The following is a 25,553-nucleotide window of genomic DNA, read 5'->3' as shown; positions in this document are numbered from 1 at the left end:
GGCAGGTGGCAGGTGGCTATGGCCCCGTCATCCCGCTGGCAAGGCAGACAAACCCATGGCTGCACCACCTCACTCAGGAGGCCATCCCGGCCTGGGGCACCTCTCAGTGGTCCACAGGCAGGCTTTGGGGGGATAAGACAAGCCTCTGAATAGGGTCATAAAATACATACATAAAAAGTACTATTTGGAGGTATAAACCACTATTTCTCTGAAAACAAAGTTTCTAGATTATCAGAACGTTGCGTGACTCCCAAAGGATTAGGGCCTGGGCTTTATCTGGCCTATGCAGTTATCCTGAAAGGTTTAACCTTCCCTTAAAGGAGCGTGGGGGATGGTCCTGCTATCTGGCGTACCGCCTGCCTGGGCCGCACTGCTGAAGAGGTTCTCAGGAACCACAGGGGGCACACAAATAGGAGTTCTTATGGTGACCCTGAAAGCCCTGGAGGCCTTCCCGAAAGCAAGTCACTCCCCAACAACCACACCGGACTCATCATGTCTGGAACACGAGGTAGCCAGCTGAGGGCACGACACGGAGCTACTGAGCATCCGGGGCCTAAAAACACAGCTAAGAGGACAGAGTGGTCGGGTCTGGACAGGGAAATGCAGGTAGCTAACCCCCCCCCCCATCCCAGGGCTTAGCAGGGAACCCCAGGAGAGTCGCCTCTGTGGCTGGACTCCCGTATACGTGTGAGGAGGACTGAGGACGGCTTCCTAAGGCTCTACTTCCCCCGCCAGGAGCGAGCGGCATCTGATGCGGCAGAACTGTGGACTGATGGGGTCTCATGGGTCACATGCCATTCTGACAGGTCACCTGCATCCGGAGCTCTAGCTCAGCCCCGAGCCTTGGGCTCTGGGCCATGGTGACAGGTGTCAGGATGGCCATGGAATGCCAGACACAGGTCTGTGTCCTTCCACAGGCGTGCTGCACGGTGGGCCGGCCACTGGGGAGCGGAGGGAGAGGGCAGAGGAGGGGGAGGACAGGGAGGGGCCCAGCCTGAGGACACTGGTGCTCTGGGCTGGTAAGCAAGTCCTACTTGTAAAACAGCATCCTGGCCACCACAGCCCAAGTCCCCGTGGGGCACAAGCACGGGAACCCACCGCCACAAGGAGATGGAACGAGGATCCGCAGACTTCTCCCATAAAGGACCAGATGGCAAATGTTTTAGGCTTTGCGGCCCATATGGTCTCGGTTACACTCAACTCTGCCATTTGGAAGCTCAAAAGCAGCCGCCGCTAACATGTAAACCAAAGAGTGTGGCTATGTTAACACCTTCTTTGTGGACACTGGAATTAGATTTCAGACCATTTTCACATAAAATATGCTCATATTTTCTCAATCACTGAAAAACATAGAAATCATCCTTAGCTCATGGGGCATAAGAAACAGCGAGCCAGATGCAGGCCAGGGGTTGCTGACCCCTGGCCAGGGCACTACTTCGCCGTTTATAATGAACCACCTGGGTCGGAGGGCGTTCTTGCAAAAATGCAGATTCTGACCCAAAAGGTTGAGGATGGGACCTGACACAGCACATCGCTAACAAGCTCCCAGGTGATGCTGGTATTTGACGATCTCAGGGCCATATTTGAATAGTCAGAGGTTAGGAAACCACTTTCAGAAGTTTCTTAAAGCACAGGGTATTGAGAAAGTTTGCCTGGAAGCACGAATCCTCCGGAGCCAGCCTCCCTCCCTCCCTCCCCCCCAGTGGTGCCTGAAAGGGCAGAAGGTTCCTGGTGGGTGCAGGGTGGGTGGGTGTCTACATGCTCAGACCCCAAGTTATGCTAACCTGGCAACATCAGCCACCATGTCCCCTGGGCCTGAAGCAGGAAACTCGGTGGGGAAGGGTTTATTTGCTCTTCTACCAATGTTTGCACGTTCCTGGTCATTTATAAACACTGGTTCTTAGGGACTGAAATAGTTTCCTCAAGTCAGGTCTGAAAGGAGCCAGACCTCTAGAATTTAGGAGGGTACAGTTTACTGGGGGGCAGCACAAATCCAGGAAAGTGAAAACTGCAAGGTTTACAGTCGCTGCAAGGTCCCCACTCTGAGATGCTATGCCAGGAAAGATGGGTTAAAGAAATCCAAGGTACAGGTTTCCTCTAGGGCAGGGCCTGGCAGCACAGGGCCAAGAAATGCCTCCTGGAATGCGAGGAGCCATCCTAAGAGCGCCCCAGCAAAAGGCACCGGAACGAAGGGGTTTGGAGAGGGTCTTCTCTGCCTTGACAATGGAAGGCCAGGTCTCTGCTCCCGGAGCAGCCCTCAGCCCTCCCATTTCCTCTTCCCCAGCACGAACAGTAGAGGCCTCTCAGGCCTGCCCTTTGTGCAGCAGATTCCACGGAAAATGGGAAAGAACTCTGCCACCTGAGCCAGGCACGCTGTCCAGCGGCTTTATTAACGAGGGGAGCTTGGGTCATCTTTCTAACTGAAATAAACAAAGCTATTTTTCTTACATAAAGCCTGTACCTTCTTCCCTGGGACTTAGACTTTCTAGCATTTATCCCTGACTCCCACCTAGCGGCTTCGTCCAGTACTGCACAGGAACAAAGACCAGGACTAGCACACCAGCCCTGCTCAGGGGATGAGTTCCTTGGGAGCACAGCTGGGGGTGGCGGTAGTGGTGGTTGGTGCCTATCCCTATGATTTTCAGCTCTCACTCAAGGGAAAGGCAAGAAACTCATACTGCGAATTGGCTCACATAAGCTCTAGTTTTTTTCCCCCTTGAAATGTAAGCACCAAGTTTGCCCTTCTCTCAAGATCCCTAGGAAGGGATACGTGGGTGGCTCAGTAGGTTAAGCATCTGTCTTCCACTCAGGTCATGATCCCAGGGTCCTGGGATCGAGTCCCACATCAGGCTCCCTGCTCATCTGGGAGCCTGCTTCTCCCTCTGCCTCTCACTCCCCCCTGCTTGTGCATGCTCTCTCTCTCTCTCTCTCTCTCACACACACACACACATACATACACATAAATAAATAAAATCTATTTTTAAAAAAAAGATCCAGAGGAAAAAAGTTTCCCTATAAAACCCCTGTAACTTTTCAAAACGAGTGTATCAACATGCACATATCCTGATCCATCTTTTGTTCTAGGCCCTGGGTGCAGAATAAAGACACAGAGACAAATTACAGGGCACAAGAAACAAGCTCCCAGCTCAGAACTCCTAGAGCAGCTTTCTCTCCCTACCTTTTCTTGAAACTCCTCCTGCTTTTCAATATGGTAAACAGATCTGCTTTGGCCAGAATGAGAGATTGCAAGCTGATCTAGCAGGACTGGCAGGGGGCTCTGTCTGAGGAGCTGAGAGCTAAGGAAGAAGTCGTCTGTGACAAGACAGTGGAGCAGTGAGGGGGTGGCCCCGTGCCTCCTGGGCCTGGGCCACTCCGTTTCCTGAAAGATAGCGCAGAAGGGAAACGAGGGCTCCCGAAGCTATGGCAGGCTGGCAGAGGTGACCACACAGGCTAGAGAGGGCCTCACTTCCCCACCATCCCATCTCATGCTCCTGAGAGGTCAGCCTCCGCCAAGCCTGGACTGTGGGGCCACGGCACCTGCAGAGGCTCCCTGACCTGTCTCCACTTTAGAAACCAAAAGTCCTTGGCTGGGGGAAGGCCGTGCCTGGTACCGACCATGAAGCCAGGAATGGAATGCCTGGCCAGATCCCGCAGGCGACTGTCAAACCAGCTGTCACGTCCAGTAGGGAGATGGAGTCCCAGAGGAGGGAAGAGGGTCATCCAAAGTCACACGCCAGTGGCAGGCCACTGGCCTCTTAACGCCTCCCTACCTCCCATGCTTCCTCACCCTGCTTCGGTGCTGCCCCAGCACACTGGCCAGGACGCCTGCAGCCTGGTGGAGGAAAGCCAGGGCCCTGTTGGGTGGCTGAGCCACGCCGGGAGCCCTGCTTGCAGAGAGAGGCCTGGCGTATGGTCCCGCTGCGGGTTCTCTGCCCACCTCTTCTGCCCCCCCCAGAGCCTGAGCTCGCCCTGACTTGTCCTCACTCTGCTGCTTCTGGCTTCGCCAGCCTTGCCTTGGACTTCATCTTGAGCCCCTGAAGCCTCCGGTCTTTATGCAGGATTCCCCTGACCTGCATCCAAAGCCATTAAACAGCAAGCTACACCTAGCCCTTTATCGGACGAGAGGAGGCGTCTATACTGGACGGTTAGAGAAGCCCCCGAGCTGCTCCATCCAGAAACGCTGCTGGCTCTGACAGCTCTTGGGCATCACCCAGCGACCTGAGTCACCACCCTGCTGCTAGCTGGCTGTCCCCAGCCCTGCTGAGCCCGCTGGAAGACTAGTCCTTTGATGGGCTCTACCCCCAGCTCAGCCCTGGTTCCCCAACCAGCCTCCATCCAGCCAAGGCAAGCAGGCGTAGAGGAACAGGGACACCCCTTCCAGGCCCTGGAAAAGCCCCACTCAGATCCAGCCGGATTCCGGGATGTGGCCATAGCGGCATGAATGCCCCCTGCTCGTGCTGTGTGTCAGGGCCACCGATGAGCACCTCTAGCTTTTCTGGCCTTCAGGACCATCTGGCGGGACTGAGGGGCTCTTGACCAGAAACGGTCACGCTCTCCCTGAGGGCATCACCCTCACTCCGCCACAGGTCAAAGCGGCAGCTGCAGGGCAGGGAAGGAGGCCGCCCCTGGTGGAGCTCAGCTCCGTGCCCAGCCCAGCAGAGAGGCCTCAGCCCTGCAGTCAGGGCCTCAGCTTCATCTTCTCTAGCGCTAACCCTAGGTGGGCCCGGCCTTCCCCATGTGAAGGGCGCCCCTTTCCTCTCCTGAGCTCACACAGGACAGCGCCACAGAAGCTTCTCTGCCGGTCAGGCCCCGCTCACCCTGGACCCCAGGATGCTTTCCCTACAGGAGTGCCTTATCAGAAGCTCCCAGCTACCCTACCGACTTCCCGGTGAGAGGCCTGGAATTCAGATACAGATACCAGTTCCAGGCCAAGGGAATCTGGGCACTTGGTTCCTTTCCTCAATGAAGCCCCAGAGGGGGTCCCCAGCTTAGAGCCCCCCACACATACCCTCTGGGCCTGGAGCCCACTTTCCCTCACTCCACTGCCTGCCAAGGAAGGGAAGACCCTGTTTTAGGCCCCAAACCTCTGGAAACTCACTCACAACCCAGCACCACTGAATCCTGGGCAGGTCTGCTCCACGGGCTCTTTAGGAGGCTGGCCTGTTTCTGACTATCCCCAGGCAGAGTCTTTGCTGCTGCCTACGGTTCTCTGTCCAGCCCGCCAGCCCCCCGCAGCAGGAGACCAGCCCCACCGTGGAGACACAGCTGCCTGCGATGCTCTAGGACCAGTAGCTCCTTCTGCACCTGAGACAAAGGCAGGGCCCAGACTCGTCTGCTATTTGTTCTTGTTCGAACCACCACCCATCCCCCCACAGCCCCCTCTGCCTCCACAGCCCCTGTTTTCCTTGTGTACCCCAGCTGCCGACATCGGTGTGGCCCGACAGCGTCCTCTACCACACAGTCCTCTCACCACACCCAAGGGCAGCCAAACCACAGCTGTGTGTAAATGAAGGGTCCTTAATTTCCATTTCTTCTGCACCTAACATCTCTTTGTAGGCCTGGAGGATTTGACGCAAAAGCCAATTAAGATTCTCCTTTAGGAATTTGATACACACACATGCAGACGGAATAAATGCAGGAGAGAAAACATGAAAAGAATTTGTCAACAAGAAGACTAAAATCAAGTCCGAGGCCATGTGGCAGTTGCTCTGGGCTGTCTTCCTAAGAGCCATTCATGCCCGCTCCCTTCCATCATCCTTCCTTCCGGACAAAGGCCACCTCCCAGCACGGTGAAAGAAAGTGCCCATACTTGCTTCCCGGGCTCCCTTGCAGCTACGGTATGCACATGTGAACAAATCTGGACTTGGGAGCACGTGGGAAGTCTGCTGCAGGGCTTCAGAGAAAAAGATTTCCCTTCCTGATTGGGAAAAAAGGAGAAAAGAAAAGAAAAAAGGGGAGGGGAGGAGAGGGGAGGGGAGGGAGAAACGACAAGTCCTCCCTCGGGACACGCTGCCGAGAGCTACAGTCGTACTGCCTGTAAGTGATACCCCTGAGGAAACACCAACCCCCTAAGGATCATGGGGCAGAAAGACGGGGAGAGCCAGAGCCCTTGAGGTCATCCCAGAGCCACTGACTTGACCCTGGGACCACCCATCTTCTGGGTTTCTTGTTAGTGACATACAAAGCTCCTTCCTGTTTATGCCACTTCTCTGGAGAAAGAACAGCTGACGGGGGCACAAGGCAGAGCTGGACCACACCAGGCCAACGCAGGACGGAGCAGCAATGGGGGGATGTGGCAAAGCCAGCTGACTAAAGAGGAGTACAGGACAAACACGCAAGGGATGCGAAGGCATAAAAGCTGCCCGCCTGATCCTTCGAGCTGCCTTATTAGTCCCTATTCTAAGCCACATGTATTTTTTTTAAATAAAAGTGAGTCTCTGTGTTCTAAAGTAGTGTGTCTCAAACTTTAATGTGAATATGAGTCACTGGGAGATGGTTCAGTGGCAAAAGGGGCGGGGGCCCATATTCTGCCCTTTTATAAAGACACCAAGCAGCAAGCGAACTAGCAGGGATGGCAAGGCTGCTGGTCCACAGACTACAACTGAAATGGCAAAGTCTTCTGAAAGTACCTATCTAAAACCAATGAAAAAGTACTGGTGGGTTTGTTCACTACTTTGGCCTCTATTTCCATACAGGTACGACCTACTATGGAATGTGTACGCCCCCAGATTATAAAAGGACTTTAGGCATGCAAGATCTAATACAGACAGGCTGTCTCTGTCCAGAAGCAAAACTTCACATCCTGTCCTGGTATCCTGGCATGTTTATATGAACTTTTGACCCACCCTAAAAGAACACCATTCAGAGGTTGCTGATGGCCGTAATTACTCTAAAAGACTCTGAATGCAACAATGTTTCCGAAGGAAGGCATTCCCCCCCAACCACTGTAGAGAACCTCAAAACAGATCTGTAAATCTTAATATAAGCGGTTTTCTGCAACAGAGCTTGAAAAACCAACAACCATGCTGACTGCCTTTGGATCAAAAATATTTAAGAATCCTTTTTTAATAAGTACAGAAATTAGATCCGTATTTCACCCCACACACTAAGAAATACTGCAGGTGAATTCAAGTTAACCCTAAGATCTAGATCAAACCGTAAGCTTTCTGGAGAAGATCCAGGTGAATAGTGTTTGAGCTGAGGTTAAGAAAAGCCCTTGTAGGGATAAAAGGAACACAAGAAACCCAAACAGGAAAGATAGTTAATTACAGTCCTTTTAAAGTTTTGTCTCAAAAAGCACTACAAACAGCATTTAAAAAACAAAGTGAGGAAAATGCCACAAATAAAGCAAAAGGGCTTTAAAAAGGTCAATATGGAAGAAAAGCAGTAAAACCCTAACAGGAAGGGGAGAGAAGAGCATAGGACATGAACAGGGTGCGGCAGGGACACCCAGAGTGATCTCTGGGCTGTGTGGGAAGAAAGTATTAGTGCAATTTTTTTAACCTGACCCTTAAAAAAAATCTCCATTTGGGGCCATGTTTCATAATTTACATACACTAGGACAATACTGTGTATATGAGTACGTGGAAATGAATTGTTTTTCAGATAGGGGTAGAGACCAAAACTTTGGAGACCACACAGAAAAGTACTAATACAAAAAAAATGTTTGGCCTCCCATTAGGCAAAGAAATGCAAAAGTGGTAAAAAGACATTTTTTCCTAAGAGATAGTAAAGCTGTTTTATCTTAGTGATTGTTGTCGATCAAGAATGTGCCTCAAACCCTGCCAGTGAAAATATCAATGAGTAAAATCTTCCTGAAAAGTGGTTTGGGAAAAAAGTGTCAGAGGCGTAAAGATAGGAATACCTTTGGATTAGCAGACTGCATGGGACATACTTATTAAGATATTTATCTACTGCTTATCTAAAACTCTAGTTTAATACAGTCTCCCGTATTTGGTCTGTTAACTCTACTTTAATTCCACCTTTAGGACTCTACCTTATGGAACTATCTAGAGAGAAAGACAAATATTCCTGGACATCCTCTGCAGCAAAGCTATGTATTGGTGAAAGGTGAAGAAGAATCTAAACGTCAGTATTAGAGAAGTGGTCACACAAGGCAGAAGTACGTAATCATCGTAAACTGTGCAGTGAAGGATAAAACCGCGAGCTGCTTCCCGCACTCTGGGCAGACTGGGCGTTTGCTGGGGAAGCCACTCCAGTGAATCTCTTGGTCACGGGATGGTGAAGGTCCCGAGCAAGCTGAGAGGGGACATGCTAAACTGCTCTGCAGCCTGATGCAAGGATTCAGGGAACTGAGGAGGAGGCTCTGTCTGGAAGTTTCCAATGGGCCCCCGGCACATGGTGACAGGCAAGCCCAAGGACGGACAGAGTCAACAAGCGACTTCAGGAGAATTCTGGCTGATGGATATTGGGAGCAGTGACATCCGAGAGCTAACATTTGGTTTTAAGGTTTTGTGTTCTACACGGAAACCTTCCACTTATAAGCTCACCATCCCCGACCTGCCATTCGGAAACCCCTAAGCTCTGAAGACCCAAAGGTTTTGTTTTGTATTGCTTTTAAAGATACTGGTGCCGAATTTATTTGGCAGCCTAACTGGACCTGAACTAGCAGGAGAATATTTATAGTTTTTCTTTATCCCACTTCATTGGATATTCATACGCTTTGCCGAAGAAAGGTCAATGCGTTCCTGCTCCCATTCTGCTAGAGAGAGAATATATCCTACAGTGTAGACGCACGGTCTCACCTTTCTGAAGCTGACTAAGTTCTGGGTTCTAAATGCATCTGGATCCAGGATTTCAGATGGAGGCGCTAAGGATCAGTAATTCTCCTGAGGCATCAGCAAGTTCCCTTTAAACACTGCAGCTGGAGCCAGTCAGGCGAGCGGGAACAGAGGGAGGGAAGGGTGTCCACACCCGTGGCAAGTGGGCCTAGGAAAGCTCAGCTGTCCACACAGGTGGGCAAAAGATGGTCACAGTGGACTGGAGGGAGGCAGGCACAGCCTCGTAGAGCTGGAAGGATGGGAACAGCCGGAATTCCTGATGGAACTCCAGGGAGGCAGAGACCCTCTGGCCTGGGATGGGAGAGAGAACGAAACTCCTCAAAGCCCCCCTGCGAAACCCGGCCACGGGTTGGAAACGGTGGGTGGAGGGGCAGACACGGCCTTCTGTCTGGTCGTGGCGTAAGTCTGAGAGCCCACCGAGGGCAGTCTTCATCTGGGGGTGACACGAGGCGGTTCTCAAACCTACATGGCAACAGGCCCACCAGAGACCCATCCCACGGGCTCCCCCACCTTCTCCAGGCAACATCCGGCTGTGTTCCCTACTGCTGCCTCACCAACGACTACAAACCTCGTGGCTTCCAACAAGGCAAACGGACGCTCTCACAGCTCTGGAGGTCAGGAGTCCCCAGTGGGTGTCTCTGGGCTAAAGCCATGGTGCTGGGAGCACTGCTTCCCCGGCTGGAGGCTCTAGGGGAGGGCCACCTTGCTAGCCCCCAGCCCCTGCCCGCGGCCCTGGGCTCCTGACTTGCTTCCACCTGGAAAGGCCGGCTCCCACCGCTCCCACACCGACCCTTCCGCCGCCCCCCTCCTAAGGACGCTGGTGACCACACTGGGCCCACCTGGACGATCCACACCAATTGCTCTTCCTGTTTCAACTCTGCTGATCAGCAACCTTCATTCAATCCGCTGCCCTCCCCTTGGCCGTGTTCGGTAATATTCACAGGATCTGGCGACTAGCACACAGACGTCTTTGGGAGGTCCCTACGCTCCCTACCACAGGGGACCAGGCAGGCAGCCTACACGCTGAAACTACTGAGTACCACATGACTACAACGAAGGATTCTTCAGCGTTCGGAGGGAGGCACGGGTAGAAGGCTGTATTGATGGAGGGCCCCGAACAGCTAGGACGTGCGGCATGTAAACTGTCTCATCACAAACAACGTGGCCTCTGGACAACGATGTCTCAACCGCCTTGGTTTCCAACGTCAACCTCTACCTCCCAGTTTAGTGGGCCCATTCCTGCCTTTCCCACGTCAGTGTGTACTTTCCCGTTTGGAATCAGTCTGCAGGACTCCAGCTTTAGAAGACTGCATTTTGGCTTTCATCCTCAAACTCAGCTCAGGCAATCACAGGCTCCCTCAAGCTTCCCAGGTTCCTCCCTCCCACCCTGCAATGGCTGCATCGCAGACACGTCGGCGGGCAAGCTCCTCAACTGCTCCCAATCCCGACTATCACGAGGCTCTTAAAGTGGACCAGCTGGTCTCCCCGGGGAAGGAGACCGGTCACTAAAGCCATGTATTTACAGCTCGGGTTTCTCCTCTGCCTCCCTTAGAGACTAGCAGACATGCAGCCTTGATCTAGAGAGAGCGGGAGTGGGGTCAGGAACCCTGCATCCCGCTCTAGGGACGGAGCATCCCAGGGCAAGGAGGTCTGAAGGGCAGGGGCGGCAGTGAAGGGCGCAGCTATTGTAAGAGAAAAGGAGCAGGGGGGACAGCCGAAGATAGGGACCCCACTGAAATTATAATTAGGAAGTTGTGCTTGTAATCCCGCAGGGAAGAACTCTCCTGCTTGCTCTCCTCTGGGTGCCCTGGGTGTCTCCCTTCTCAGAGAGCGTGACTGGAGGCCACAGGCAGGCTGGCCGTGCAGCCTGAGCTGCTGGCCTGGGGCTCTCCCCTCCTGCTGGAAAGGACCAGCTAGTGGGGGCTCTGGCCAAAGCCGGATGGGAAGCAAGAAGAGGCTGGAAGGTACACAGATGAGGTAACAGTCCCAGGCAGTGTGGCATTCCGTACGCCCCGTGGTTATGTGGTTATGTTCCCAATGGCCTCCCGAACGGGCCACGGGCCCACTCACCAAGCTCTCCTTTATGTAGGCAGCTGTGGGGCCCGGGATCTGGCTCAGGAGGGCTGCTCTCTCCTGAGGCTGCTCCAGCATTTCCAGGGCCAGTCTCAAGTCCTCAACGAGATGGAGCACTGGAAAAGGGTTCGTGCGGGAGGCCGGGGAGGCCAGCACAGGCTCACAGCCACTGTCACTGATATCTGCGCCTGTTTTAGTGCCTGGAACGAGAGAGAGGTGGGAACCTTGGTAAGAAGGGTGGACGCCACGGCAAGGAACTGGCAAAGGGCGAGCAGAGAGGGGATAGGGGTCAGAGATGGAAAGGAAGCCTAGAAAACCACTTCTTCCCCCAGCAGAACCATTCACACAGCAAACTCGGCAGACACCATCTTTAAACCTGGACCGATGTATGGAAGCTCACACCCCTAGACAACTGGGAGGACACAGCCAGCCCTGACCATGACCCAAAACACACTAGCTGAAACAATGAGCTGCCAATCTCCTACTGTTCAATTCCTAACTTGAAGTTAACGTGGTAGGGCAGTTTGCACAGATGGCACCAAAAAGCTCCCCTCTCCTCTCCTCCTGGAATGGTTCCCGACTCCGGGCTGGCCCCGTGCCGCAGTGCCAGCTCTGGTGAGGGCGTCCAGCGGATTGGAATCCTTCTGGATCTTCCCACTTGGAGGATCTCTACATCGCCTTAGGGACTCACACTTTCCAGATGTGTGAGTTACCGTGTAATCGACATCTCCTCTCCCCGTCATGGGCTGTGACGCTCTGAGGCCAGGGTCCCTGGCCCAGTGGGTGGACTTCCTGGCGTCCCAGTCCCTACCCGTGCTGAAGGGGCATCTGACTACTGACTATCTGCACGTGTGCCTGGAGGAACAGCTAAGAGGGAGACAGCTTGGACTGGGTCAGCTCTTTCTAATTTCAAGTGACCCAAACAAGACTGTTTCTGCCTTTCTGAACCTTACCATTTAAGCAAACAAACAAAAAGTCTTCTTTGCATAAACACAGTGGTCTATTTTTCAGACCAAAAACCGGGGTGACACAGTCTGACAAAAGATTTCTGTGCTTCTTTCAGCAATAAAACACACTTTAGAAAATATGGTGTCGGCGGTGGAATTTCTAGGGCATTCGGATTGTTTATAAGGCCAACAGGAATCAGGGCTCTGCTGGAAAATGTGGGCAATGGGGCCACCGCATCCCCAGTTATACGGCAGGTCTGACGTCTAAATGTAGGCCCCCTCCACCCTTCTAAGAGCCAGCTTCCTAGTTGCCACGGCAGTCTTTGCAAGGAAAAAATCCACACAGAAGGAAACAATTACTATTTGATTGCTGGTTTGCTTTCTGAAAGCACAGGCTGGAGGGAATTGTGGGTCACAATCCACAAACAAGCCCATGGCTCTGGGGAGCTGGGAAACGGCCGATTACCCACACTCCAGTGTGTACTCAGCAGTTTCTGGGCCCTGCAAATCCAATGGAGAGTTGACTGGGAAGGGCCACAGCTGAGTTCAGGGAAGAAAATGGACTGGAACAGAGCAAGACCTCCCAGTCTCCAAGCAAATGCTGAGTAGTACCCGATCATCTCGGACACGCTCTAACATACACACCTTTGTACACGGAGGACACGGAGGACACGTCAGGCCAGGGCAGGCGGGAAGATTGAGATTTTCATTCGCTCTATGTCACTCTGTGGTACTGGGCAAGTCTCTTCCTTCTCTGGGCCTTCCCTGCCCTAAAGCCTTGGGATGCTTCCCTACTGTTCAAGGTGTGTGTGCATGTGTGTGTGTGTGCAAGTGTGTGTGCGCACACGTGTGTGTGTGTACACATGTGTATCTAAACCTGTTTTTGTTCTCTGCCTATGCTTGTATGTGATGTATGTATACATAAAATACTTTTTTTTAAAGATTTTATTTATTTATTTGACAGAGAGAGAGAGACAGCCAGCGAGAGAGGGAACACAGGCAGGGGGAGTGGGAGAGGAAGAAGCAGGCTCCCAGTGGAGGAGCCTGATGTGGGGCCCAATCCCAGAACGCCGGGATCACGCCCTGAGCCAAAGGCAGATGCTTAATGACTGAGCCACTCAGGCGCCCGATGTATACAAGAAATACTTAAATCCCCTTTTTTTTTTTTTTGCAATTTACATCAACACATAGGCTCACAAAATGGTCCAGAATGGTGAAACTCCTAGGGCCCAGCATTAGCAAATGCAAAAATCACCCAGAATATTCAATTCTGTACTCCACACAGTCCCTTAGGATGATTACCTCCTATGGAAAAATTACAACCACAGCGGGAAGCAAGTCAAAATAGAACATGAGATACAACAAAGAAGAAAATACATGCCCTCATACTTGAGGATAACAGAGCAAGATAAAAGAGATGGTAACATAACAGAAAACACAAAATATAAAAGAGACAAGGTGTTGTTCCCCAAATTACTTCTCAGAAAAGGGCAATTCACCTTAGACTCAAACCCTAATAAAAGTTTCTCTCTGGGGGCACTCTATCACTTTATTGTGAACAATGAAGCACTCTTTGGGGAAGACAGATTAGCACAAAGGGTTTCAATTTTATATGCACATTGAGTTTTACAAACTCTAGATGCCTGGGCCCCACATCAGAGGTTCTAATTGGTCTGAGGTGTGACCTGGAAGAATGAAAAGCTCCCCAGATGACTTTAATGTGCAGCCCAAGTTGAAACCATTGCACTAGCAAATCACCACAATCGATACTAAATTTTGATGTTTAGGGAGGTCACCTGGGAATCTTTATTTTAAGGATGCAAAAACTAAAGCTTAATACAGATTCAGTAATTATTAGAGGAAATAAGACCACATAAAATGCAAGCATAGGATTTTACTGAAAGCCTTTTAATGATTACTTTCAAAGGCAAGTAAGTAGGTATGTGGTAATAATTAGGGTTATTTATATATGCTTTGGTTCTCCTTTACTTGAGCTCATAGTGGGATTACAAGTTTGCTCAAAGTTACTTAAGGCCACATGACTTTTTTGTCCAATAAATATGAAAGTCTTTAAGAACCAATATGTAATTCCCCATATCTCTTCTATTTGCACTGGCCTCTGGTAACGGTGGAGACTGAATCAGCCCACATCCAAGAGGGGTGATGACAGGGACCAGAGCTCCCAGCAGATCCGGGGGGAACTTAGAATATGAACAAGAAATAAACTATACTGCTTCAAGCTACTGATCTTCTCGGCTGTTATGCTGCAGTAACAAACAGTCCTATCTTCACTTACACAAAGTACGTATGTCATACAGTTCAGAAATACTATGTGAAAGATAAACTTTTCAAAAATGATCTTTTAATGGGTTCAAACTTAAGCGACCATCAACTTAATACAGACTGCCATATGTGTAAGATGGTAACCACAAATCAAAAACTGGTAACAGACATGCAAAAAATAAAGAGAAAGGAATCCCAGTATATTAGTAAAGAAAGCCAGCAAATTGTGAGAAAAGATCAAGAAATAAAGGAACAGAAAAGAATCACAAAAACCACCACAAAGCAAGTAACAAAATGGCAATAAGTACATACCTAAAAATAATTACTTTGACTGTAAATGGACTAAACATTCCAAACAAAAGCCACAGGGTGACAGAATGGATAAAAAACAAGATCCATCTCTATGCTGCCTAAAGAGACTCATTTCAGACCTACAGACACATGCAGATTGAAAGTGAAGGGATACAAAAGCATTTATCGGGCAAATGTGAAAAGAAAGCCTTAGTAGTAATACTCATACTGGAGAAAATAGACTTTAAAACAAAGACTGTAACAAAAGAAAAAGGACACTATATAATCATAAAGGGAACAATCCAACAGGAATATATAACAGTTGTAAGTATTTATGCACTCAACATGGGAGCACCCAAATACATAAAGCAGCTAATAATAAACACAAGGGAGTAATTGAGAGTAATATAATAATAGTAGGGGATTTTAACACGCCACTTACATCAATGGATAAATCATCCAAGCAGAAAATCAACAAGGAAACAGTGGCTTTGAATGACATCTTGGACCAGATGTAGCTAACAGATATGTTCAGAACATTCCATCTTAAAAAACAGCAGGATACACATTCTTTTCAAGTGCATATGGAACATTTTCCAGAACACATATTAGGCCACAAAACAAGTCTCAACAAATTTAAAAGCACTGAAGTTATACCATGCATCTTTTCCGACTACAACACTATGAAACTAGGAATCAACCACAAGAAAAAGTCTGAGAAGAACAACAAATACACGGAGGTTAAATAACAGGCTACTAAACAATGAACGGGTCAAAGAAGAAATTAAAAAAGACATGGAGACAAATGAAAATGAAAATACAATAGTCCAAAATCTTTGGGATGCAGTAAAGCTATTCTAAGAGGGAAGTTTACAGCAATATAGGCCTACTTCAAGAAGCAAGAAAAATCTCAAATAAACAGCCTAATCTTATACCTAAAGGAGTCAGAAAAAGAACAAACAAAACTCAAATGTTTTGTTTGGGTAAAAGGTAGGAAATAATAAGATTAGAGCAGAAATAAACAAAATAGAAACTAAATAAACTATAGAACAGATCAATGAAAACAGGAGTTGGTTCTTTGAGAAGATCATTCATATTAACAAACCTTTAGCCAGACTCAACAAAGAGGGAGAGAGACAGAGACAGAGAGAGAAAGGACTCAAACAAAATCAGAAATGAAAGAGGAGATATAAGAAAACAACACAACAGAAATACAAAGGATTATAAGAGCATATTATGAAAAATTACATGCCAACAAACTGGAAAAGCTAGAAGAAAATGGATAAATTCCTAGGAGCATATAACCTTCAAAAACTGAAACAGGAATAAATAGAAAATTTGAACAGACTGACTACCAGCAATGAAACTGAATGAGTAAAAAAAAAAAAAAAACCAAAAAAAGAAACCCACAAAAACTCCCAAGAACAACAAAACTCCCAATAAACAAAAGTCCAGGACCAGATGGTTTCACAGGTAAATTCTTTTAAACACTTAAAGAAGAGTTAATGCATAGTCTTCTCAAACTATTCCAAAAAAGTAGAAGAGGAAGGAAAGCTTCTAAATTCATTCTATGAAGTCAGCATTACCCTGATACCAAAACCAGATAAAGACACTACCAAAAAAAGAGAACACTACAGGCCAACACCTCTGATGAACACAGATGTAAAAATCCTCAAAAAAAATATTATGAAACCAAATCCCACAATATATTTTAAAAAACATTCACCACAGTCAAGTGGGATTTATTCCTAGGATGCAAGGGTGGTTCCATGTTCACAAATTAATCGACATCATACATCACATCAATAAGAGAAAGGATAAAAACCATATGATCATCTCAATAATGCAGAGGAGCATTTCACTAAGTACAACATCCATACATGATAAAAACAAACCCTCAACAAAGTAGGTTTAGAGGGAACACACCTCAACATAATAAAGGCCATATATGAAAACCCACAGCTGACATCATACCCAATGGCGAAAAACTGAGACCCTTTCCCCTAAGGTCAGGGACAAACAGGGATGTCCACTCTCACCACTTTCATCCAACATAGCATTAGCTCAGTGGAAATACAGATTCTCAGGTCCTATCTTGGCCCTACAAACATGGATCCGCATTTTCTCAACATTTCCAAATGCTCTACAACTACTCTGGATTGCTAAAATTATTCAAAAGGTAGTGTTCGTAATGATCGAAAAGAGCATATTGGAGATAAACATAATGCTTGAATAAAATTGTTAAAAATGTGCCACCAAGACAAGAAATTCATAAATATACTATCTTACCTAAGTCTTTATAAATACACGTAAGTCCAAACCAATCAATTAATATTTTGAGTACATATTTGTCTATTTGGGAATGCTGGTCTATTGGGGCACACACACTATGTTTTACATCATTCAAGAGGAAAAGGAAGAAATAGAAACCTCAATGAAAGAGTAAGAAAGCATAAGAAAAACAACAGGAAATTTTGAAACAGAACCGAGTGGAAACCAAGACAAAGAATAGAACACGTTAGTTTTAAGTTAAGTGGACAGTTGAAAGAACAGACGAGAGAATTATGGGAGTGGAAGGTGGGACAGAGCCTGGAGAATGAAGCAGAGGCAACAAACAGGAAACCACTGTCGATTCCTCACAGTTGAAAACTTGAGTCCTCTCATTTTGAAGACACACACTGCATCCCCAAAAGGATACATATCAAAACACGCCCACCCTAGAAACCACACACGGTGAAACTCAAGAACACCAAAGACAAAGAGGACGTTTAAAAGCAACTAGAGAGAAAAGGCAAATATTGTACAGTTATCTTGTCAACAGGCTTCTCGTGGGCAATAAATCCCAATGACCACAAAACAGCATCTACGACCTGTAACCCGCACAAGGTAAGCAGTCACTCAAGATCAAGAATAACATAAGGACATTTTTCAGATGGTGACGCATGCAATTTACTCCTCATGGAATTTTCAAGGGTCTACCTCATGAAGAAGGAAACCGCACCGAGCAGGGGGTGTGGGGTGAAAGAATCAATTACGTCGGAGCAGTCGCTCAAATTTTTTGTTAAGCAAAATAAACACCGTCAATTAAAAATCACAATAATTTGGAGGCTATGAATCAAAATGATACTGGAATACTACATAAAAATAATGCGGACAATGGGGCAGTGGTAGCAATCAAAGCATTCTAAGAGTCAGGTATTAATGGCGAAGAATTCCTCTTCTTTGAAGATGTTTACCTTTAGCCTTTGTGGTAAGGAGGCGTGTTAAAGATGTAAGAATGAGCATTAGAAGGCTAGAAAGAGATATTTAACTTTCTAGCAGAGGTTAAAAACAACAACAGAGGCCAGCAAGACAAAATCAAAAACAAGTTTAAAAAAAAAAGTTAAAACAGAGAAATAAGCCCTAACACCCCTGTATACCAGTAAGTATAATTATTATAAATGCATTAAACACACCTACTTAAACTAAAAATTTTGAATAGAAAAAAATCCAGTCCTTTGATGTTATTAAGAGAGACACAGAAGAGACACACAAAAAATTATGACACTGAATGACTGAAATATAAGGTATTCAAAGAGGGACAGCAAAGGACTCCACCTATTAGAACACTGGGTCAAGCTATTAAACAGTCACAAACGGGGAGCCTGGGTGGCGCAGTCGTTAAGCGTCTGCCTTTGGCTCAGGGCATGATCCCAGCATTCTGGGATCGAGCCCCACATCAGGCTTCTCCGCTAGGAGCCTGCTTCTTCCTCTCCCACTCCCCCTGCTTGTGTTCCCTCTCTCGCTGGCTGTCTCTGTCAAATAAATAAATAAATAAAATCTTTAAAATAAAAAAAGAATGAGTCTTAAAGAAGAAGGCTTGGCCTTCACCAGGAAGCCCTCAAAAAAAAAAAAAACAGTCACAAACACACACGTGTGCACAAAATCACTGGATGAAATGACAAAACAAAGAAAAAGTGATCTGAGTACTCCCATAAAAAATAATTTAAATTGTCATTTGTTGAACCATTTGAACCATATTCATTTTTTTCCAAAGAAAATTTCAGGCCAAATGTTTTCACAAGTTGGTTCTGTCAAACCTTCAGGAAGTGACGAATTCTACTCTATACCGTGTAAGTGGAGGAAGGGACTGCCCCCAACATTCTCGATAAGGAGAAGCCGAAAGCACAGCCTGTAAATGGAAACCGTGCAACTCCGCAGTCCTGAGCGCCACAGGGACTTCCATGCCTTCTCACTGAGGCACCTGGACGCACAGATCCTAAACAGAAATTCTGAACACCGAATCCATAGTCGGAGATAGCACACTGGGACCATCACGCCTGGGAACGACAGACCAAGCAGAGCTAAATAGGAAATAACGAATCAAGTGGTGATCTATCGGAACAAAGGCCAGAAAAGTCTGTCCCGACGTCTGTCCCAACAGCTAGACGGGCGCACTGCATTCAAGCCCATGTGAAGCATTTGTGTCCCACTGACCGCAGACGTAGTAGAATGACAAAAATTAAAAGAAGACAAGAAGCAACAGGTGTTGGTGAGGATGTGGAGAAAAAGGAACCCTCACGCACTGTTGGTGGGAGTGCAAATTGCTGTAGTCACTGTGGAAAACAGCATGGAGTTTCCTCCAAAAATTAGAAATAGAAATACCATATGATCTAGTAATTCCACTATTTGGTATTGACCCAAAGAAACAAAAACACTAATTCAAAAAGATACATGCACCCCTACGTTTACTGCAACATTGTTTACAATAGCCCAGATACGGAAGCAACCCCAGGGTCCATGGGGGTAGACAGATGAATGGATAAGGAAAATGTGAGATATTAATATCACACGCAGCCATAAAAAAGATGAGATCATGCCATTTATGACAACATGGGTGGACCTACGGGGTATTCTGCTAAGCGAAAATAAATCAGACTGAGAAAGACAAATACCACATGATTTCACTCATATGTGGAATCTGAACACACACACACACACACACACAGCAGAATCAGACCTATAAATACAGAGAACCAGCTGAGGGTTGCCAGAGGGGCGGGGGTGGGGAATGGGCAAGATGGGTGAAGGGGAGGGGGAGATACAGGCTCCTCTGATACGGAATGAGTAAGTCACCAGCGTACTGAGAGGCACAGCATAAGGAATATAGTCAGCGAGGCTGTAACAGAGATATATGGGGGTGTATAAACCTTTGAATCACTATGTTCCACAGGCGAAACTAATGTAACATCGTGTGTCAGCTAGTCGAACATATTCAATAATACATTCAAATTAAAAAAAACTGACCATAGATTAGGCCATACAGGAAGTCTCAACGAGACTCAAGAATCCTATTAGGGGGACCTATTCCTGTCTCCGTATTTCTGTGGGAAGGGAAGGTGGTTGCCATGAAGGCCATATCTGTGGCCTCGCCCCTGCCTCCCCTCACTCAACTTTTCCTCAAAGGAAGAACACGTCTTCTGATGAGAGAGCTGACAGAAGGGCCTCTGCAGAGAGTTGCCCATTCCTGGATGCAAGCACCGTCCTCCTGGGAAGCTTTCTGAGACCAGCTCTGCCTGTGGAGGTCTGTCGTTTGGGATTCAATTCAATTTCCGATGTAAGTGTGTGTCTGGGATGTCTGGTATTCAAGGTCCTGATGGTGGCTTCGGGTCAAGCGAACTTTCCTAATCAGTAAAACTAAGATAAAGCCACTATTTTGTTTCTCTTTCTGTTTAACCCCTTTGTCTATTCCTTAATTGGTTTAAAACTAAGGAAGGGACTAATGGGATGTTACTTAATCATTATTGACGGAATAATGACACCCCCCCCAAAGATGTCCAAGTCCTAAACCATGGAACCTATGAATGCGTTACCTCACATTGCAGACGGGACTACATAGATGTGATTAAGGTGACGAATTTTGAGACAAGGCGGTTATCCTGTACTGTTAATCACATGAGCTCTTAAATAAGAAGAGGGAGGCAGAAGATTGGGTCAGAGGGACATGTCCTGGGGATTCGACCTGTCACTGTGGGCTCTGAAGACAGGAGGAAGGGGACAGTGAGCCAAGGAAGGTGACAGCATTATAGCAGCAACAGGGCAGGCAGGGGCAGACTAGCTGTACAGAGGAAACCATCCAACAACACCCCAAAATTAAAAACCCATGTATACACACTCTTTTAGGCAATGAACTGACGGAAATCTTCAGAGCTCAGAACCTTGGGGTTAAGAGAGCATCTGAGCTGGTGTTTGCCCTATGCACCACTGCCAGTTCCCCGATGGCCTATCACCTGGGCCACAGGCCACTCGAGGGGGACAGGGGACAAAGCTCAGGCTGAGCACAGGGAGAGGTCAGAGGGGAGAGCTCTGCCCAGAGCCGGGATACGAAAGGGCACTACCCTCAGTCACCTGGAGAAGCCCACCCCCCCAGAAGGACACTGGGGCTTGACTCTGGAATAAAAGCACATACAAATAATTCGATGTTTTGAAACAATAAAAAAAAAAAAAAGGAGGGGTGAGGGAACCACAGAAAGTGTGCGATGAGGAGGAATCAGACGCTAAGTGGATGAAAGGTCAGACGTATTGTCAAAATAAATGTATACAGACTAAACTGGCCAATTAAAAGACAGATATCGTTAACTTGGTTAAAAAGTGAAAATGCATCTATAATGCCGTGGCAAAAGCTACACTTAAGACAAAAGCACATGGAAAGCTTTCAATTGAAAAAAGATGGAAGAAGGATAATACCAAGAAAAATAATAACCAAAAGGAAGCTGGGACGGCCAGATTAACATGAGACAAAACACTCTTTAAGACAAAATGCACTGGGGCGCCTGGGTGGCTCAGTTGTTAAGCATCTGCCTTCTGCTCAGGTCCCGATCCCAGGGTCCTAGGATCAAGTCCCGCATGGGTCTCCCTGCTCAGCAGGGGGCCTTCTCCCTCTGCCTGCTGCTCCCTGCCCACTCGTGCTCTATCACGCTTTCTCTCTCTCTCAAATAAATGAATAAAATCTTAAAAAAAAAATAAAGACAAAAAGCATTGCTAGAGATGAAGAGTATAACTATATGATGATGAAAGCCTTTACCAGGAAGTACTAATTCTAAATGTATATTCATATAATACAAAACACAGCTTCAAAACAGAATTATGAGATAAAATCCACTCTTTAGTAGAATTTTAATATGCATTTCTAAGAAACTGATTAGATCAAGCAGACAAAAAACAATCAGTAATGGTAGGAAAGATGTAAACAAAGTGCATGTACTGAGCAAGCAGAGAACATTGCCCCGACCACTGGGAGAAGGCGCACACCTCCCAACCACGCAGGGACAGTAATGACTGCCGACTGCGCTGTAGTCCAGGCCATAAAGCAAGTAAGTATCAATAAATTTCAAAGGATAAGTACTGGAGACACTTAACCACAACACAATGAAGTGAGCAGGCAGTTGAAAATATGTATTATTGATTGGCTTTTTAATTTGTGTTTTAAAAGAGTACAGATACATTTAAGTAAGTAGAGAAGAAAATGCTAAAACTATTCAAATGTTAAACATGAATATATAGTTAAGTATTGCTACGAATGCGTACGTATCTATAGATACTGTGATGGTTAATTTTACGTGTCAACTTGGCTAGGCCACAGTACCCAGATATTTGATCAGACGTTATTCTAGAGGTTTTTGTGAAGGTATTTTCAGACAAGATTAACACTGAAATCAGTACATCGTGACTAAGGCAGATGGTTCTTCATAAGGTGGGGGGGCCTCGTCAAATCAGTGAAAAGGACTTATCTCCCTGGAAAAAGAAGGAATTCTGCCAGCAGAGAGCCTTCACATTGGGGCTGCAACACTGGCTCTTCCCTGGATCGCCAGCCTGCTGGCCTGGCCTGTAGATTTTGAACTTGCTAGCTTCCATAATCACGTGAGCCAATTCCTTAAAATCAATCAATCACCCAATCTCTCAGAAATCTCTCTCTCTCTCTCTCTACACACACACACACACACACACGTTGGTTTTGTTTCTCTGGAGAACCTGGACTAATATATATACAAATTTATCTATTTACAGGAGAAATAATATATACGAATATACCACACACATATAATAAGACTGATCAACAAAGACCAAAGTCAGTTCTCTGAAAATAATAATAAAAACGATAACTCTGGCACTGGGTGTTATACGCAAATAATGAATCATGGAACACTACATCAAAAACTAAGGATGTACTGTGTGGTGACTAACATAGGATAATAAAAAATTATTACTAAAAAAAAAAAAAAAGAAAAGATAACTCTGATAAGGGGTACCTGGGTAGCTCAGTTGGTTAAGTGACCTACTCTTGGTTTCAGGTCAGGATCTCAGGGTCATGAGATCGAGCCCTGGACTGGCCCTGTGCTGGGCATGGAGCCTCCTTAAGACTCTCTCTCCCTCTCATATTCTCACTCTCTCTCTCTCTGCCCCCGCCACTCTCTCAAAAAGAAAAAAAAAAAAGAAAGAAAGAAAGAAAAGAAAAAAAAAAAGATTAACTCTGGCAAGACAAAAAAATAGAGGGTACAATTAAACAATATGAGGAATATAAACAGAGATATAACAAGTGTAGCAGATCTTTAAAAAATATGATAGCTAGGGTGCCTGGGTGGCTCCGGTTAAGCGACCCGCTCTTGATTTTCACTCAGGTCATCATGATCTCAGAATCCTGAGATCAAGCCCCAGGAGGGCTCCGTGCTCAGCATGGGATCTGCTTAAGATTTTCTCGCTCCCTCTGCCCACCCCCCTCAGGAGCGTGCACATGGGCACGCTCTCTCTCAAATAAATAAATAAATCTTTAAAAACAAATGTAGGCTAGCCATGTTATGTTAACAAAATTAAAGAACTTGGGGCACCTGGGTGGCTCCGTGGGTTAAGCATCCAACATCCAACTCTTGGTTTCAGCTCAGGTCATGATCTCAGGGTTGTGAGACCGAGGCCTTATCGGGCTCCGGCTCCGGCTCCGGCATGGAGTCTGCCTGGGGGATTCCTGCCTTCTTCCTCTCCCTCCCCCTCTGCCCCCCCCCACTTGCACATGTGCCGGCGTGCTCTCTCTCTCTCAAGTAAATAAATAAAATCTATAATAAGATAAACATAATAAAATCTATATAAAACCCCAAGAAACAAAACTGAAGCTCTTAGTAAAATTAGAGGGTTAGATAGATATAACTTGCCAAAACTCAACGGAGAATTAAACCATTGTTTATAACCGTGAAGAAAAGAAAGCCTTTCAATAAGAAAACACCAGGCCCACTTGGTTTTGCAGGTCAGTTCCTAGACCTGCAACTATAGCAAGTATCTAAGGAAGGAGTGGTAACTCCAGTTTTACTCCAACTCCCTCAGAGCATAGAAAACGAGGCTACGCAGCCCTGAAGTTGTGGAGGAGGGCTCCGCCAGTGAGAGGGAAAATCGAAATGATGGCTGTCGAACAGGGCTTGCCACCGTGGGCCATTCTGATCCCTTTACATAAAGATTAGTCTTTGATAGCTCAGCCCACGGGACCCCTCCAAACTTCCACTCTGGGTCAGAATCAGAGCCGAGCCCTCTCAGCCTGCATCCTGAGTGGGCAACAGGCAGTTCCGGTTCTGCCCCTCCCTCACTGATGACAGCTCTGTGCTGACCCACCTCACACGGGCCCGGACACGGCCTATTAACGGACCACGTTCCCAGCCCAGACTCAGCAGCAGCCTTCAACGCCACAGCTGAAGCCGTTCAACAGTCAAGGTGAATAATCTAGTCTTGACCAGAACTTTCTCTGCTCCCAACCTAAATCTTGAAAAAAACAAAAAACAAAAACCCAACACCCAGACATGAATCAGAGTTAGCAGAAAGGCCGGGAGCAGCCTCTTTTTTTAACCGTCATAAAACAGCCTCCTTTTAAATGGTCCTCATAGGTGGGTACAGCTTGCAGATGACTGCCCGAGGGACCGCCTGCTACGGTGAAGAGGAATGCATGGTCCTCGGTGTCCTGACCACGGGATTCTCTGCTACTATCACAGAAACGGCCTCACAGAGCAGCCACTGAACCTGTTACCCCACAAATTAAGCCTCATGCAAAATGAGACTATGTGGCAGTTGTTCTGGGTCACCCGGAGGAACGTATCCAGCAACATACAGTTCGATCGCAATTGTCAAGAGCGTAATTCAGTTATGGTATCATCTGCAGGCCAAATCACCGGATTAATCAGGAGCAAGAGCAAAGGTTAATACCGTACTGGAAGCTAACAATGGTCTTTTGTACTAGAAACAAATCATTTTGACAAGGGGGCTGGGGTCTTTCAGTCACCTCTTTCCAACTTTCCGGCATAGAATTTTGGTGTTCCAATCAAGCACCGTCACACCCGGGAAACACCCATTCAGGTTTCAAGAATTCAACCCTGTAAGGTGTTTCATTTACTAGTCCTGTTTCTGCTTGCAAGGCATTTCTTTTCTTCACACCCCCAGGGCCACTGGGTGCCTGGAGATACGGGCCACCATGACACTTTTTTTTTTTGTCTTAAAGATTTAATTACATAAATCTTGATACCACATACCCTAAGTGTACTCTTTTTGGAAAGAGTTTCAGAACGTGAACCTGAGCCTATCATAGTACAGAGTAATTAATAAAGGGAAATCCCTTGTTCTGTAGCGTTATAACTAGGAATCATTATTGAAGGAACTTTGTCCGTTTTAGGAGGAATCCACGTTGTTTTTGCATAAATGATTGCTATGTGGGGCACGCAGGAAGCCTGTAAAACTTTCTTCCATTTGAAGTAAGTGGTAATTGTGTCTTCAGAAAGTGAGAGAATACAGTCCGTGGGTACTCATCTGAGCACCTTAACAGCTGCAGAAGTGATTGTGTTTTGGTAGTGTTGGCATCACTAGACGTCATTCTAATTAGTACCAGGATAGAAATACAGAAAGGACGATGTAAACGTTCACATAAAAATGTCATTTCCGCGGGATTTGTGGCATCGTGATGTGGTAACGCAGTTTTCAAACATTCTCTTGGCTGCCGCCCTTCCAGCAAAGGAAACCTTACTTGGAAGTCTGATGCGTAAGAGAGACGAGAGCAGAGTCACTCTGGCTGGGGAACTGGGAGCAAGAACAGAACTTGACCCCACTCCCAGTTAACTCTTCTCTACAGATGGCCCCACAGAGCCCCCGGGGC

General features: G+C 47.1%; 1 protein-coding gene across 15 annotated transcripts in view; it reads right to left on the bottom strand.

Moving 5' to 3' along the window:
• The window catches only part of PPFIBP2 (PPFIA binding protein 2), a 150,839-nt gene that overhangs the window by 87,540 nt on the left and 37,746 nt on the right, over positions 1–25,553 (bottom strand). For 13 of the 15 annotated variants that reach the window (XM_044379463.3, XM_057316943.1, XM_048217484.2 and 10 more), the window contains exon 3: positions 10,872–11,074. The exons of the other annotated variants lie outside the window; for them this stretch is intronic. In XM_044379463.3, coding sequence (XP_044235398.2) covers positions 10,872–11,074 — 203 coding nt within the window. The remainder of the gene's footprint in view (positions 1–10,871; positions 11,075–25,553) is intronic. 15 annotated transcript variants of the gene reach the window in all.

The sequence above is a fragment of the Ursus arctos genome, unplaced genomic scaffold, assembly GCF_023065955.2.
Source record: "Ursus arctos isolate Adak ecotype North America unplaced genomic scaffold, UrsArc2.0 scaffold_22, whole genome shotgun sequence".
Classification (NCBI taxonomy): domain Eukaryota; kingdom Metazoa; phylum Chordata; class Mammalia; order Carnivora; family Ursidae; genus Ursus; species Ursus arctos.
This window is presented reverse-complemented; position numbering and strand designations above follow the sequence as displayed.